Source organism: Labrus mixtus, chromosome 9, assembly GCF_963584025.1.
Source record: "Labrus mixtus chromosome 9, fLabMix1.1, whole genome shotgun sequence".
Taxonomy (NCBI): domain Eukaryota; kingdom Metazoa; phylum Chordata; class Actinopteri; order Labriformes; family Labridae; genus Labrus; species Labrus mixtus.
The window spans coordinates 4,731,044-4,749,215 of NC_083620.1; the positions used below are offsets into that span (position 1 = coordinate 4,731,044).

General features: G+C 41.5%; 1 protein-coding gene across 2 annotated transcripts in view; it reads left to right on the plus strand.

Moving 5' to 3' along the window:
* Positions 1-18,172, plus strand: part of sorl1 (sortilin-related receptor, L(DLR class) A repeats containing) — an 81,559-nt gene that overhangs the window by 29,645 nt on the left and 33,742 nt on the right. For both annotated transcript variants that reach the window (XM_061046034.1, XM_061046035.1), the window contains exons 7-10: positions 9,438-9,539; positions 10,279-10,448; positions 12,133-12,325; positions 12,746-12,863. In XM_061046034.1, the coding sequence (XP_060902017.1) occupies positions 9,438-9,539; positions 10,279-10,448; positions 12,133-12,325; positions 12,746-12,863 (583 nt within the window). The remainder of the gene's footprint in view (positions 1-9,437; positions 9,540-10,278; positions 10,449-12,132; positions 12,326-12,745; positions 12,864-18,172) is intronic.

The following is an 18,172-nucleotide window of genomic DNA, read 5'->3' on the forward strand; positions in this document are numbered from 1 at the left end:
GGCCTGGTGAAAAGAAGCATGTGCAGGGTTCTAGTAAGAGACATTGACCTGCTTTAATTAAAACGTTGGGTCAGTACCATCGACCTGCAAGTAAATATTGTCCAGAAAGGTTTTTTTTTTTTGGGTCATTTTTTTTTGCCTTTATTGGAGAGGACAGCTGAAGAGAGACATGATATGTTGGGGATGACATGCAGCAAAGAGCGTAGGTTGGATTCAAACCCACAGCAGCTGCAACGAGGACTAAAGCCTCTGTACATGCGGCACAGAAAGGCTTCCTACTGCTGCACACTATGGAGAAGCTGCTGGTCTCTGTTGCTAGCTACGGGTTTATACCAGTTTTTAAATATTCTACAATTCTACAATTCACTTAGCAGACGCTTTTATCCAAAGCAACATATTAATAATATATAATAAATATAATTTTTTTTTTAACCAAAGTTTGCTGTTGTTTAACTGTATGCAATAGACCAGTGGTGCTCAACTGGTCGAGCCTCAGAACCCACCAACCACTCCTTCAAGAAAAATTGCCACCCAAATGTCTTAGATGTTTCAATCAATCAATTATATTTTAAAAAAAAAGTGCAGTTTGGACCTCAGACAGTACAAAGTGTGATAGAACAAGAAGCTGAATGAAACCATCTTGTTAAAAAAGCGCTTCAGTTCATAGACTTCTTGACAGCATTTTTCTTCCAGACACACATTACCGACCCACTGAAAACGACTCCGCGACCCACTTTTGGGTCCCGGCCCACCAGTTGAGAACCCTCTGGATTTGACGGCTTGTACTTCAGTGGAAATATGATGTTATCTTGATCGAAATATTACTGCCCCAGATCACAGAGTGAAAGTGACAGCGGCAGGACAGGGACCCTGATACTATCGTTAGGTAACATATCATTAACTAGCGATTGTAAGCTAATTAGGCTCAGCTACGCTTTGATGATAAAGAATGTCTTGCCCTTCTCTTCCTTAACGACAGCGTTATTGAGCGAGCCACATGGAAAATCCATAGAGCTCAACTATTTCCCTTGATCGTGGTTTGCTCTCATTTGATTGTCTCCACTCTTAGAGAATAACGAGAGCTGCTGTGCTGAATCGCATCAAACCCAAAAACACATGGAGAACAAAACCTCCTAAAATAAGTCTGTGACCTAAAACTGATCCATCAGGGGCTATCTGACATGGGAAGACAGAGAGAGAGGCTCTGAGCACAAGAGGGCAAATTAATGCCAGTGCCAACGCTTGGCCGATTTGTTTGGATCTTTTCTTCCTCTGGTGTTTCTTCAGAGACGGTCGTTTCTAGAAGAATCCATCATTGCTGCTGCATGTGATGACAGAAGTCGAAACTCTAAACATCTGTGATATCCAGATACAGAGGGAGTTTTAAATTGACTGAACAATAAACAGGCTGATTCAGAGAGATGATGGATGGTTATTGAGAAGTGCCTTCAAACACTCCTCTAAATACTACTGACCTGTTGTTGTTGTTGTTTGTTGTTGTTGTTGTTGTTAGAAAAACACATTGAGTTAAGACCCAGCAGCAAGCTCTGATGTTCACAAATCAAGCCAATAAGGAAGTACAAAAAACTGTAGTACCTCGAGTGTCCACTTGAGACTGTCTGCAAAAACCAAGGAATTCTCATAAGGTCTCATATTAAAATGTCCACACACACACACACACACACACACACACACACACACACACACACACACACACACACACACACACACACACACACACACACACTGGACAGCAGGGTTTGCCTGTAGGTGTTGTGACTGACCCGCCTGTGCCCTTCCTCCTGTCTGAACTCCAGAGCTGATGTGAGCATACACACACACCATTATCATCCTCAGCTGAGACGCCTCCTCTGACAATGTGCAGAAAATGAGTGTGTGTGTGTGTGTGTGTGTGTGTGTGTGTGTAGAGGAATGAAACAGATACAGGCTGACCCGTCACAAAGCATCAGCTCTATTAGCCACTCTCTGCTAGCAGAGTTCTGCCGTGTTCATTAGCTATAAAAAGATGGTTCCTTTAGTGCAGTCCCACTTTCTCTCTCTGCTCTTCTGTCTTTGCTCTTGTGCTAATAGGATTAGAATAATGGAATATCACAAGCGCTTTTGGCAGCACCAAGCTGCTTAAGCTAATTAAAGAGCCAGAAATGGAGAGTTTTATCTAACAATAGGGATCCTGAGGAAAAGCGTGTTAATCAGACCTTAAAGAGCCCGGCCTTTCTTCCTCAGAGGGGACCCGGGGAAGATAACGGGCTAAGAAGATGTAATGGGGGTGTCGATAAGGCCCATCCCTTCTCCCCACTTTTATCTGTCAGCCATATTCCTTCTCATTTAGATCAGAGATTCTCTGTGAAGAACGTCTGAGACAGACAGAAAAAAACACAAAAAAAAACAGGAAGAGGGGATTGAAGGAGGAATGATTCACAGTCACAGTGCCGCATGCCTCCAAGCTTCTGAAGTATTTTGTTTACTTTCAGTTCCTTAAACAATCCAGTTAAGTTCCTCAGACAGCTTTGAATTCCTGGCAGTGCCCTCTTTTTATGTTTTGGTATTTCACAGGAAATTCTCAAGAGATGTAAGTTGTTGTTAAGAGCGTCATGCTCCGACACTGAAAATTCCTGCTTTTCTGTGGCCGCTCAATACAGAAAGTTTTATTTACTCCAGACACTTACAGTTTCAGTTTGAGTAAGTCACCAGAAAGAGTCAATAAAAATGTAGAACTGCTTTTCTTCAGTGCCTCAGGGAGGGTTTTTTTTTTACCCTGAGTGTTGCCTTAGAGGCTCGCTCACACTCCTACAACTTTATTTTAAATGCCTTTTTATAATGTTTGATGTCTGCTCGACTGTTTTAGGGCTGTTTCAGGATTCATCTACTACCTGCTAACTCGCATAGTACATGACAGAAACACTGATGTAATGGTGAAGCCCAGGCCTCGCTTCAGACTGGACGCTGTGGTTGGACCTTTAGCAGCTAAATGCTAAACCGTGTTCAAAAGTTACCCATTCATTTTGTCTCCTTGTTATTTATCCCTCATCAGAGAAAAACAATAACAGTACAACAATAAACCTTTTCTATCTTACCATTGAAACAAATGATACCAAACCATTCTTCTTTAAAGTTACAGACTATTGGAGAATGGGGATGAAGTGCGCTGGTTGACTTTGTCACATTTCTAGAAATTAAAGAATTAGGCATTTTGCATTTTTGATCTTGGATTCCAGTAGATTCTTATTCCTGAATACCTTTCTTGAATCTCAGTGTAGTTCTTTGAACAGACGTCAAGATTTAAGACCTAAATCTGAGCAGTAGAATCACAAAAAATGAAGGGTGGAGGAGTAACAAACATAATGGGAAATAGTAACTAAGATGTGCTCTCCACTGAACCATTGTTTCTTAGATTTACAACCATTCGTTGAACTTAAAGAGGGGGGGAAAACGACTCAGCTAGTGTGTTGATCTAGGAAATGTAGGCAACTGTTTGCAACCATTTTTACTTCCTAAAGAACCTCCATGTGCATGCCAAATGACAGAATCACGTTAAATGTACGTCTACATGAGCAGCTGAGATCGACTCGAACACAGATCTAAAAGAAAAAAAAAGATGTGTTGCCTTCATGCTGTAATAAAGCTATTTGAATAACATGCCTCACGCATGCCTGAGGTGCAGCGTCAGGCTAGTGGGTCATGAATATGTAACAGATGATGCCTGAGTCTTAGGCATGGATCGAGCAAACAGGGAGTCTCACTGCACTGACTGTGAAGCACATGAAGGTCTGAGAGGGCAGGACTGTGCAGCAGAAGGCACTCTGCCCCCGAGGATTTGACCTGTGGCATTTCCAGCTTGTTGTGGTATGAGTGCACGTACCTTTGGTTGTATTAAAATGTCAGCCTTTAAAGAAGATACAGCAGCAGTTAACATGCGCTCTTCCTCTGGGGCGAGTCATTAACCAATGTCACCTTGCAGCAGTTTGCTATGTGGGCATAGAGCTCTTACTGTGCAGACTTTGTGGGTTATTAAATATATAAATCCTGGGAAACATATGCAGGAGTTGGCCTTAGTTTTGCTTAAGATACTGGCAATGTACCATGGCTTTAGGTGCCACTACAACTTGCAATAGGATTTAGTGTTACATTATTATTTAACACAGGGTAACTAGCAGGCTGAGGCGTCGGTGGACCTGCATCTCCATCGTTCTGAGACGTAAAATTATCGTTTTTTTGTAAAGGAGTGTAGTGGCTTTGAAGACTGGGATGTCTCATCCCATTTATAAACATCCTACTCTTTCACCCTGCTCTGTGTGAAATGATTCATACAGAGCTGAAGTCTAGCTCTGCATGAATCATTTCCCCTGCTGTTAAATAGTTACAATAACACTTTAATGCTTTCAGTAGCCAATACAAGCTCTGTGCTGTGGCATGATTTCATCTCAGAAATGACTTCCAACAATGACATTGTAGCAGTTTCTGCCTGTTTTAACTGCTACTGGCTGAAGCAAACCTAAACTTTTTCTTAATCTTTAAGCCAGTCAGAGCCCAAAATATGAACAACTAGGACCCCATGATTCAAAAATACCTCAATTCCCCTCTAATCTACCTGTCCCTTGAGAACCACCATGGAGATACTGGTACACAGTCTGGACCTGCATGGCAGCACTGAGGGTTGCCGAAACATTGCCAACATATTTGTGCACTTTAGACAGTGTCATCTCTGCTGTAACCTCCTCTGCTGTCTGTTTTTCTGACAAAAACGTTACTTTAGCATCTTTATGAGACGCCAAAAGGACTTTACTAAAAATCAGTATTTGCAGACTTGAGAATTTAACTTGACCACCGCTGCTCTCTCTCTCTCTCTCTCTCTATCTCTCTCTCTCTCTCTCTCTCTCTCTCTCTCTCTCTCTCTCTCTCTCTCTCTCGATTCAATTCAAAGGGCTTTATTAGCATGGAAAACATCCGTTAACATTGCTAAAGCTTAAGTCGAAATAGAACACAAAATTGCGTACAATTAAAGAATACCAAAGATGAAATATTTAATTAACAGAGCTGTGCAGGTTTATTTATTCATTTTTTTAATATAAGAAGAAAGAAAATAAATTAATAATAATAATTTCATTTAGCTTTTTAAAATATGTACAGATGACTACAGATTACTTACAGAAATATAAAATAAAGAATCAAATAAATAAAAAATCGATCTCTCTCGCAGCAGCTTTAGGTAAAATAAATGTAAAATAAATCCTCTGATGTCATATTTCATTGTTTCATTTCAATCTTAGGTAACATAATTGCATGACCAACTCTCTGTTATATTGGCTTGTATTATTATTGAGTGTGTTTGCCACCCAGGCTGAGTTGATCCCAGGCCTGGAAACCACATCTCAACTCAGGGGTTTAAGATGTTAGTGAGGATCAGTATGAGCGAACAGGAGCACAGTGGAATGTGTGGCTCTCTTACAGTTGCCATTGCAGTGCAATCTGTGGTCTCTCCGGAAAATTATAAAAAATTGTCTCGCCACTTACATATGAAAATACATGGAAGACATTTTCCTGTCCGTTTTCCCCCTTGACTCATAAAGTCAACTGACCTCACTTTGTCTACGTCTGAGAAAGTCTATTTGTGTTTCAGGTGATTTCTTACCATAGAGACTTTTCACATGCCCTTTTTTTTGTAAACTCCATACAATCTATATTCTTTATTATCTCTTTGCTCTACCTCAAATGGCCCTCATCTCCGTCCCCCTCTCTTTCTCTGAGTGTTGTAGCTGCTTTGCTTTCACATCACGACACACAGTCGATCGCGGGCACTACGCTAGATAAATCAATAGACAGAACGGGAAAGGCTGAAATGCTCTGCTGGAGTCGAGGGATTCTCAGGCTCTCAGGGATGGAAACAAATCCTCCTTTCCAAGGCACACACACACACACACACACACACACACACACACACACACACACACACACACACACACACACACACACACACACACACACAAAACAGGATTGTAAAAGCCAGCACCAGTATGTTAAAATTGCAGGAGCTTTAAATTGTACACACAGTGACTGATATCTTCGATTGTTTTCACTGCCTGTGGCAAACAGCTTGCTCTCTCTAATAACTGATTGTCTTTGAAAACTGCGAAACAAAAGCAAAGATGCTAACAGCTCAAAAGAAAGGGTTACGATTAAAAACAGACCACGGTCCGTCTTCCAACTCAGCGGCAAGGAAGAGTGGACAACAGGCACGAGAGGAATGCAAAGGAGAAATCCTTCCTGCAACTTATCCCATCTCCCCCCTGTCCTGTTTTTCTAAACCATGAGTAAGCTATTTTACCTGCTCTTTGTAAAGCGCCTTGTGATAACACTTGTTGTGAATTGGCACTATACAAATAATGAATGATTAATTGTGCATTATCCTCATGTTTTTTTTTTTCTTTACAATTCGTCGTTTCTATTTTATGAACGACATGGGAGTGTGAGCGATCTGACTGCAAATGACCGTGTTGTAGAGGTCTGTCAGGAGGAGGCTTAAAGCCCGCCTGAACTCCAGCGTATTGCCTGTTGTTGTAGGTTGACTGAAAGTTTAATAAAGACTTTTCCAATATGGCAACCACTTTCAAAATTGCCCTTCAAAAGCCGATGAGTGACGTCACTGAGACGTTGTCCATGTTTATATACAGTCTATGGGTGACACTGTAGCACCCCTTGTCTCGCGCCCCTTACTCACAAATGTTACAAGCTAAACCTGATTAGACTCTAAGAGACTCTACTAAGAGATTGAATAGAATTTAAATTTGATGAACACATTCAGTACTGCTCTCAGATGCATTATGATGCCTCTAAACCCCTCTGACTTCAGAAGTGTGACACATAATGGCTTTGATAGGACATTGATAAATGCTCTTTTTATTAATCTAATCTTTATAAAAATTGAATTGAAGACACATAATGAACACAGGTTGTGCAGCTCGCCTCTCTGAATTTCAGTCTCTACCTTTGTTCAACTTCAATTATAGTTTTCTAAAGCCTCCTGCCTGTTGGATTCTCTCTCCTGATCTCTCTCTGTTTAACTCCCTGATGGATTTGTCTTCTTTCTCTGCCTTTTTATTCTCACTATCTCTCTCTCTCTCATCTCTCTCTCTCCTCTCTCTGTCTGTCTCTCTCTCTCTCTGTTTGATTCTCTCTCCCTCTCTCTCCTCTCTCTCTCTCCTCTCTCTCTCTCTCTCTCCTCTGTCTCTCTCTCCTCTCTCTGTCTCTCTCTGTCTCTCTCTCTCTCTCTCTCTGTTTGATTCTCTCTCCCTCTCTCTCTCTCTGTCTCTCTCTCCTCTGTCTTTCTCTCCTCTCTCTCTCTGTCTCTCTCTCCTCTGTCTCTCTCTCCTCTCTCTCTCTCTCCTCTCTCTCTCTGTCTCTCTCTCTCTGTCTCTCTCTCCTCTCTCTCTCTGTCTCTCTCTCCTCTGTCTCTCTCTCCTCTCTCTCTCCTCTGTCTCTCTCTCCTCTCTCTCTCTCCTCTGTCTCTCTCTCCCCCCTCTCTCTCTCTCTCTCTCTCTCTCTCTCTCTCTCTCTCTCTCTCTCTGGAGGGAATAGCTGTTGAAGCATGGAGCAGGGTGGTCTGAATTAATCGGGAGTAAAATAAATAACAAAGCAGCTCGGCTCTCTGTTAGTTTGGATCGAACAACATCACAAAATATATTTACGGCTGGGAGAGCGACGCAGAGCGAGAGGGGAGAGGAAATAGGAGAGAAAACTGTGAGACTGTTAAATTAGAGTACATAGAAGAGATTTAACAAGCAGAGAGAGCGGGTTTATCCACAGAGAGGAAACTGACACATTTGGTCTGTTGCTCTGACTGTAGATTAGGACAGGGAGGGGGTTTCTCAGGAGGGAAGACATTACTCTGACATTTTTTTTATCTCAATGTTATGTGTAATTGGATGGATTCACGAGTGGAGGAGAAAAGAGTATGAAGCTAAGCTACTTCATTATGTGCAGGAGTATTTCACCAACATGAATAAGTCATGTATATAAAAAGCATCACCTCGGCCCTCTTGATCACGCTGGAGATACCTGAATGTCTACTTCTGACTTCTCACCAGGGATGGGTCATGATTTGTGAATATTGGAATAAACTCAGACTGGATTTGTTTGCCTGATCCTGAAATGAGTTTGGTCTGCTGTTCTGAAAAAAACATTTTTTTTGGTTGAGGATTCAGCACCCATATAGGTTACTGAGGGTGAGCACGTTTTTTGGCAAGCATTATCAGATGGTGAAAAAAAAAAAAATGAGTCACTGGCAATAATTAGAATTTAATACTAATAATATCGAGAGATTTTCAAATAGTACATTTACTTGTTATTCACACCCCTAGTTCTCACGCTGGCTCATCCAGCCTTCAAGCGCTTATTTTGCTGGCAGGAAAAAAGTCATGGTTAAAAAATGTGGCCCTGTTCGTGCACATTTGATAACACTAAAAGAACCACGCAAAGAGGGAACTCAATAGAAGAAGAACAACAAGAGGGAATTAATGATATTTGTCACAGCTTTGTTTGTGCATTGTTGTTTTAACAATGTAAATTAGTCATAATAGGAGACAAAAAAACTTCAATTCCAGTGTATGAAATGTCACCATTGTGCACCTGCATTGTGGGTAGTCAATATTTCAGGGTTCAAAAGAAAATAAGAGTCACTCATCTAAAAACAAAACCTCATGTATATACCTCCTTCAAACACTCTGTCACACAAACACACACACACACACACACACACACACACACACACACACACACACACACACACACACACACACACACACACACACACACACACACACACACACACACACACACACAGCCACACATGTACACACAGACAGACATGGGATATGCTCCAGCTATGTCTGGTCTGCACACTTGTAATTCATAAAAGATCAGAGCTCGGCTCCCTCCAGCAGCCAGGCTTCTAATGCATAGGTAATGACAATGAAGACGTGTCCTCTGAGTACCTCTCTCACATACACGCACACACACACACACACACACATTATTGCACCCCACTGGGAGTCCTTTTAAGTCTGGCCTTTTAATGTTTTCTGACTCAGCTGTCGGGCTCTGTACAGCTGGGATATTAGGACAGAAAAACATAACCAGGAGAGTCTGAGTAACTGAAGTCTGGAGTCTTTAACCTCACTTATCTGGGGACAGCGCCGTCCAGATGTCTGCTTTGTCATTATCTTTGTCTCTCAGTGTCATGGGATTCTTTAATAAAGTTCTTTGCCTGTTTGTTTTGGAAGGTTTTTCATAAAGCGTGTGTTTTATTTTGAAGTTGGAGCAGCTGAGAAATGTTTCCAGATTGGCTGTCTGTGAAATGTTGAAGTGTTTGACATAAATGATGGGCGGCTGACTGAACTGTGCCGTCTCTGTGTCCTCTTCAGAAACTGTTTGGCAGCCATGAACCTTCATCTGTTCAGCTCTGGGTCTCCTACAACCGCCAACCAATGAAAAATGCCAGGTTCATGACCAGACATCCAATCACAGTGAGTCTCTTTTACACACACTGCAGCAATAATTCAGAAATGAAGAGTCTATGAAAGCTTAAGTGATACATTTACGATGAAGTAGGGCTTAATATGCACCACAAAGGTTGTTGTATTGGAAAGTGTTGCATTTGCAAAATTGTTTGAATTTGTATTTTAAGGCTGAAACTAATTTCAGAGGGAAAGAAAAACAACATCTGATTTAACAGTCATTTTGTCTCTGTGTGGATTTGCAACAAATTTGTACAGACATGACAACATGACCATTGCAGACGTACCGATAGGCCAGTGCTTCTTTTTCAACATATAACTTCATTAAGAACATTTGAAATTTGAATTGCAAAATCACATTGTGAAATACAATTTAAGTGCAGGTTGGAAACATGGCAACTAGCTCACATCAATGCATCTGTCTTTGTCCCCAGTGCCCAGTTTGTTGTCTGGACACAGACTTGGACTTGATTCTCTCAAAACATGAAACCTTTATGATCCTGAAAGCTTTCTAGGTTCATGTACCTGCTTTTGGTTGAATGTTCAAGATAAGTTCTCTGAACTCAGCAAACTGCGTCAGAACAGTGTGCTTCTTATTTCTAAAAATATGTGAAACAATCGACTTCTTGGTTTTGCTGGAAGAACCACCTACACCTCCCTGCACAGACTTTGTTTGAGCGCTGATATCCAGTATTTTCTCACTGTGATTGTCAAGATGATTCTCCTCTCTTCTTTCTTTCCCTAACAGGAGTACTACATTGCCGACGCTTCAGAGGACCAGGTGTTTGTGTGTGTGAACCACCTGAACAATGTCACACACCTTTACATCTCGGACACACAGGGCCTGTCCTTCTCTCTGTCATTGGAGAATGTGCTGTACTACAGTCCGGAGGGCTCTGGCAGCAACACACTGATCAGGTAACACACACACACACGCATCTGTAGCTAAGGTTAATCATTTCCCTGTTGGTTAAGCAAAAATTAAAATTCACAACGGCAAGTTAAGAAAACAGTCCAAATGATTTAACACTACTAAACACAGGATCACAGAGTCTGCAGGTAAATCACCTCTGATTGGTTTTGATGAGTCGGGCTAATGTTAGCGGTTCTAGCACTACCAGCCTTCAGTCCTCCTGGCAGGTAAACATCCACATGCGTGTGCTGACTGGTTTCACATTTCTCCGTTTGATATGCCACTTGAACCTGACACAGCCTTCATCTCTGTTGTCTGGATTGAAATACTGCCAGACTGCTCCGCTCCTACGAGATGCTGATTCACATCCAGGGAGTGGAGTGAGGAGATCAGCCCCATCTAGTGGTGGGTGGCTGCATTACAGCTTAGACACAACATTTAACGAGCATTGTGGGCCTACATTAATAATAATAAAAAAAAGAATAATTAGTTAAACCGACTTGTAATTCAGGTGCTAACTAGCAGAGTGCAGCGTTGACAAATGCTGTATTATTTGACCAGTTCAGAAGTTTTGTCACTTTTTGTGTATTCAGATCCTTCTCAAAAGTTTTGAACAACAAACACCAAAGATTTGATACAAATTGAACCAAAAAGCTTAATTATGTACTGTAATATTATCCACCATCCCTTTTTCTAATAACAAGCCATTTAAAGATTTTATACAATCCTCTAAACAAAATGGTTTCTCAGATTTCTTTCTTTCTACAGAGTCATTGTGATACAGTCAAAAGCTGCAGGAATAGTCTGCTTAGTTTTTAAAACTCCTATTTTTAGGTCATTAATTCCCTTCTGCCTTCATGAAAGCAATTCATCGTACCAGGATATAGAATTCATCTGATGTGTACGCACAGGACAATTAAACCCAACCACTTATGCAGATGTAATAATAAAGCAGCTTCTTTAGCATCCTCAGGAAGTGTCAGGAATGTGTCTATGTCCCATTAAAAACAGCTCATATCTCTGATAATCTAAAGACTCAGCAAACACTGACACATAATGCCGCTGTATCTAATAACAGACAATCTGTTGATGTGACGCTGTCTGACCTTTCCGCGCTGTATTCATTGTTCATCTGCTCTGGTTTTTTAGTTGCTTTGTTGTTTTGGCAGGATCAGTCAGAGTGTTGACTCAGGTGTTTGTCTGCCAATGATGATTTTGTCTGTTTGTGTGACACTATGTCTTCTCTAATGAAATTATCTGTGGATCCCCCCCCCGCCGTCTGTTCCTGTGCAGATCTGATCAAACATGTTTTTTTGTTTGTTTGCATACATGCTGATTTCCTGCTCTATTTGGGTTCATAAAGTTCAAATTTGAATTTACCTCTCTCTGTGGTGCAAAAATTTGACTCTAACAGCCAGATTTTTAAAATGCTGATGCGTATAATTTGCCTGTATTTGTCCTTCAGTGTTCTTGAACCAAGCTAAGATGAGCATGAACAGGGATTATGGCGATAACAAAAAGAAGCTCTATGCAAGACATGAATCAGCAAAACCTCTTTAAGCCATATTGAATATGAAATAACTGCACTTTTTTTAATAACAGATTTTTTTTTATTACATTTAGGAATATACAACCCTATCATCAGCCCCCTGAGCCTGCTGATAATGACATTTCTCCTCTGTCTTTCAGGTACTTTGCCAATGAGCCTTTTGCAGATCTTCACAGAGTGGAGGGACTGCGAGGAGTCTTCATCGCCACGCTCAACAACGGCTCGGTCAGCGAGGACAACATGCGCTCCGTCATCACGTTTGACAAAGGGGGGACATGGGAGCTGCTGCAGCCACCCGCTGCAGACAGCCTGGGAGGATCTGTGGACTGCCAGGTACGCCTACACTCTTCAATAATGTCTGTTTGCATGCAGAAGAAATTGCTTCCTTATTGTCACCCATTATTTTTAATGGTTGACATGATTTCATTGGTTATTTTTGTGGTCATATCTGTTAACGCGGTATGTTTGCTCTGATGCTGATGTTTTTACTCAGCTGTGCAGCCAAAGAAAGTGCTCGACCTCTTCTCAAAAACAATGTGGGGTTTCTGTAGAGAGGAATATGGCTCAGTTTGGTTTCTGTCTTGGGAAGAAAAAAACTTTGTTCCATTGCTGCGTCTGCTGCACATGTGCTGACCTGCTCACACAGTCGGTTAAAAGAAAAATATGTCTGACTGATTATTAATTTAGCAGGAAGCGCTGAAAGACAAGTGAGAAATGTGAAAAACCTGAAAGAAGCTCCCCTCTCTGTTTCAGCTCAGTAAAGGTTGCTCTCTGCACTTGGCTCAGCGCTGGAGTCAGCTGTTCAACATCCAGCTGAGGAGGATGCCCATTCTATCCAAAGACTCTGCCCCGGGACTCATCATGGCCACAGGTGGGACTACAAGCAGCAACACCAGGGGACCCATAAACACCTCTTTTCAAACCTCAAATCATGCAGTTCTCATTCATTTGCAAAGGATAAAGATATAGAGATAGATAGAGAGAAATGCAGCATTGAAACAAATCAAAATAACATAATAGATTAATGATAGCTCTCTTTTCTTGCACTCTGACCTGAACTGGTTTGAGATCACCATCCTCATTTAAACGTGAAACAAAAATGCTTCGATCTTGAGGTCGTGCTGTAAATAATTCTACATGTTTGGTGAAAATACACAAAGAGGAAATGAGCAAATTCAGGATACACTTTGCGGACTAGAAGCATTGGACAATTTTGGTATTGTCTTGTTTTCCCGTTGAACATTGTAAACAGTGTTCATCTCACCTCCATGGCAGAGAACACTAACTTAGTGTAGTTTATAAACGTGATACAGAGTGTCATAGAGATCTCCCGCAATGAATTTGATGGATTTTGAGTCCAGGGACTGGAGTTTGGAAGCAGCAGCATGTTTTCAGGTTATATCATTTCATCAAGGACTGATAGAAATACTGTTTCAATGAGACGTCTCTCGTTCCTGTAAAACCATCTGATATTGCTTGCCTGGAGGCGAGGAGGGGGGGTGGGGTCTAGGGAGAAGGGGCATCTGGTATAAAGTAAGCCTCCGATGTAATATTTACAAGATATCCAAGATGGCAGGTGAAGCAGAGTCCAATGGCACAATTATAGTTTGTTCATTTATATCAATGCTATGTGTAATTTGACGTAATCACAGTATCAACAAAAGAATGGTTAAAGAGCAGCTTCATTACGTGCATTCCCATTACACCTGTCGAGATATAAAGTAAGCATCATTACCCTATTCTGCACAGATCTGCTGCAGAATTTTCTGCTGCGTTCACACATCCACTCACCCTGATTTTAGCTGAATGTCGGGGGAGGGGGGGATTTTGCCATTTGCGTTCACACATACATTTTTTGGGGGGGATGAATTAAGTGCCTGTGATAGAACTGACAAAGAGTATACTTGTAGAAGTCAAAATCCTCTTAACACAAATGTTTTACAGTCAGGGATGACTCCATATGAGCACCAGACTCTCTTTGGCCTAATTTGAATCCACACTGTGCACAGAGGACAGGCACAAAAAGTATTTTTTAGGCAAAATAATTGAGTGAAATTTCAGAGATTTGCATCACAGATGGTGTCTGTAAACTTTTTTTAACTGTCCTCAATCAGTTTCATCTCATCCCTACAGTCCTCTGTACTTCTTAATATCCCTGAAACAAACACACAGAAAAAGTCTTGTTTTTTTTAAAATTTCACCATGTTGGCAGGACTTTGTCTGTCTGAGTGTCTCTTAGTCATGGCCGATGAAGGGATTGTGGGGGCCATCTGTCGGAGGGTGAACTCACTGTCAGAGCTGGAGCCAGGCGAGCTCAGGCAACTTCCTTTTGTTCTGATAAGGCAGATTAGTTTGCTCTGCACAGGAAACAAGCGATACAAACGCACAATTGTTCCTCTGTGGTAACAAGCTGAGCTTCCTTTCTTTCTTTCTCAGTAAATATACACTTCCTGTATAGCCCTTAGCATAGGAAATGCTGTTTTGGACCTGCAGAGAAGGTGCTGAAACTGTCTGCTTCAGTGTGTTGGTGTTTTGAGGTTTGATGTTTCATGAGCCATACCGATCACCCGTCCCCCATGGTTATATGATCCTGCTAGTTTACCATCAATATGTTTAATACCTTTAATAATAATTATTGTTATTTAAAGGCACCTTTCAAAGCACTCAAGCCGATATGGGATTTTTGTGTCCGATACCGATATTGATATTGGTGAGAGAAAAAATCTGATACCGATATATCGACCCATATCTTTCTGAGATCTATCTTCGATCTGTAGAGAATGATAGATATAGATACACACATTTATTGTGTTGATCCCTCAAATGCACTTCATCAAACACTTGTGATATATAATGAGGAAAAGATGGTCACTCAGCTGGAAAGTAAGTGCTCACATCGAGCATCACCACTTGACACCGCTTGAGAGTGATGATGCTCGTTGTAATCCATACAGCGCCCTCTGCAGGTGAAAGAAACTGCTAGTTTTATACAATGAAACTCAAATGAAATGCTATTTAACTGCTTGATAAATCTATTAATATCAGTGCATATCTGGGATAAAATGAGCAGATACGGATAGTCACTGGATATGCTAATATCGGCCCATATAATCGACCGATTAATCGGTCATGCTCTGATAAAAACAACAAAGTAACATTGCATGGATAAAATTAACATTAAAAGACAAATTTAAAGTGTATAAAAATCATCGTGTAGAGGATTAAAGAGACAGGATGGAGAATGAACAGAACATGGCAGTTTAAAAAGATGTGTTTTTAGAGTCAATATTATGGATGTGTGGTGGGAGGGAGTTCCCGAGGCGGGGGGGCAGAGCGGCTGACAGCTCTGGACCCCATGGTGGTCAGGCGGGGCGGGTGGTGCAGTGAGTTGAATGGAAGAAGAAGACCTGAGAGTGCTGGTGTGTTTGTATGCAGGAGTTCAGAGAGGTAAAGTGGAGTGAGGTTATGGATGGTCTTAAAGGTGAGGAGCAGAATGTTGAAGTCAATGCAGTGTTTAACTGTGAGCTGATGAAGCTGCTGACGGACAGCAGTGATGTGATTAATGGAGGAGGATCTGGAGATGATACGAGCAGAAGAGTTCTGGACCAGTTGAAGAAGTTTGTGGGTTTGGACTTTACTGCCGATAGATACCTGTTCAGAGTCTCAAATGAAAAGAGAATGAAAGAAATGTCAAAGTAATATTTAAAATATATAATTTATTTTAAACAAATTCAGAGGCAGAAAAGTTTTCCTGATCACTGGAAAGTTTATGCATGTTATCTCCATTATTTAAATACTGCAGCACAGTTACCACCAACTCTTAACAGACTGTAAGGTTTCCACTGCGTGTGGCTATTAGCACCTGTTTTTATGAATCAGACATTTTTGCATTGACACCGTTTTCCACTCTGGGGCCACATTTTCCCAGACAACTGCATAATGGCTCATTAAAATACGCTCGGCAGCACCGACCCACGTGGATGCTGTTTGCTCTGCTGCACAGTTACGGGGCTTTGCGTGTGTTTTTTGTGAATCACAAAAAGTCAGTTTATCAGGCGAAAAAGCTGCGCAGTCCTTTTGTGGATCAGGCCCCTCAGAGTGAAGTGGAAACAGTTCCTGTGCTCCGTTACTGAAGCCGAGTTTCTGCCTCCAGTCTCAACCTCCTCGCTTGTTTACAGCCGATGAAAAGCATTGATTTGTTGATACTCTTCAGTGTCTAGGAGACTGCTTCCCCTGCAACCAGCCAGTCCCTCTAATTAAATTCTTATTAGATAATGGGCATAGGGAGAAAGTGAGAGAGAGAGAGAGAGAGAGAGAGTGAGAGAGGGGGCAGAGCAAGAGAGAGTGAGAGAGTAGAGGGAGGGCTGGCAATTGCCGGCGCCATTCTTTCGTTATCGCTCTCAAGCAGATGGGATAATTACTGCTGCTGCACCCAGCGGGCACACGGCGGGTCAAACACACACTCATGAATACAGGCAGTCACACACCCACACACACACACACACACACACACACACACACACCTCAAACACAGGACTCTGACATGTTTACATAAACAACAGCCTGAATCAACTGCTCATATATTCCTCCACACACTTGACCAAGATGTCACATGAAAATTACAATCACAGTGTTCAACATATGGCACACATTTATTATTTATATATACTGTACATGTATCATCATTATTTAATACAGTGTATCAGGAAGCCCTGGTAGGTGTGGTTCAACATAAACTACCATTCAGACAATAATATGAAACAGACACGTGATGAACTGTTTGGGATGTAAAAACAGTAAAAACATATCAGACTGAACTTCACAGATGAAACATTAGGATAACCAACAATTCTACAATTCACTTAGCAGACGCTTTTATCCAAAGCGACGTACATCAGAGAGTAAGTACAACACAAGCAAGGATCTAGAAAAAGGGAACAATGTCAAAGAGCAAACGATCAGCTTTGAGTCCGATTGGACACACAGGTGCTGACAGGAAGTGACCAGAGGCAAAGCACAACATTGAGGGCAGTTCTTGAGAGCTCTAATCAGTATAGAAACCATCTTATAAGTCATCGTTATCAAACAAAAACCATCGTCACAACCATCATCATCATCAATAATATGGAGACCATCATCATTAAGTTAGTAGGTATTTATGAAAGAGCTGGGTCTTTAGCTTTTTCTTAAAGGTGCAGAGGGACTCTGCAGATCACATGGAGTTTGGAAGTTCATTCCACCACCGGGGGGCGACAGAGGAGAAGAGTCTAGTCAGAGACTTAGGACCCTGTTGTGAAGGTTGGATCAGACGCCTTTCATTGGCAGAGCGTAGTGGGCGGGAGGGAGTGTAGACCTGGATGAGAGAGTTAAAGTAAGGAGGAGCTGTTTTTGTCGCTGTTTTGTAAGCGAGCAGCAGAGTTTTAAATTTGAAAGCAAAGCATGAAAAAAGAGCCCTCGAGGAGAAAGGAAACACGATACTTCAAACCTGAAAAACAAAGAACATACAACAAGTTAGCTGAACTGATGTGGTTTAAAGATTGATGGTTCAATTCAGATGAATGGACAAAAAAAAAATGTGTTTCATTATGAGCCTTCAAAAAGAACCATTGAATCCAAACATCATTATTTACACAGCGCCAATTCATAACAAGTGTTACCTCGAGACGCTTTACAAAAAGAGCAGATGGCATAATATGCAGGAAGGATTCCTCATTTGTATTCCTCGCGATCCTGTTGTCCACACTTCCTCCCCACTCAGGTGGAGGTGGGAGCAGGCCGTGCATGAATGAGGACGGCGGTGGTTGTGGAGGAAGGACACATATCTCATTTGTCTTTGTTTCCATTTCTCCATTGCTCATTATTTTAGTTTGTTATCCTCTTCTCGTCTCAAGTTTCATGCTCCTCAACAAAATAGAAATGGAGAAAAAAACAAGAACTGAGAGTCTTATAAAATGTTGAACTTTTGCAATCCTACAAGTCCTGTCGTTACATATACATATGAGTGTATATCTTAAAAGATGAACATAACACAACCTGACCATGTTTTCCTCCAGTGTTTTAAGTTTTGACTTGAGTGAATTGAAGCTCGGGATCGACCCCTCTGTGTCGACTCTCTAAAGCTTTCAATGATGCTGCCTGTGATCAGAGTGTAAATACTGATGCTTTGCTACTCTATATATC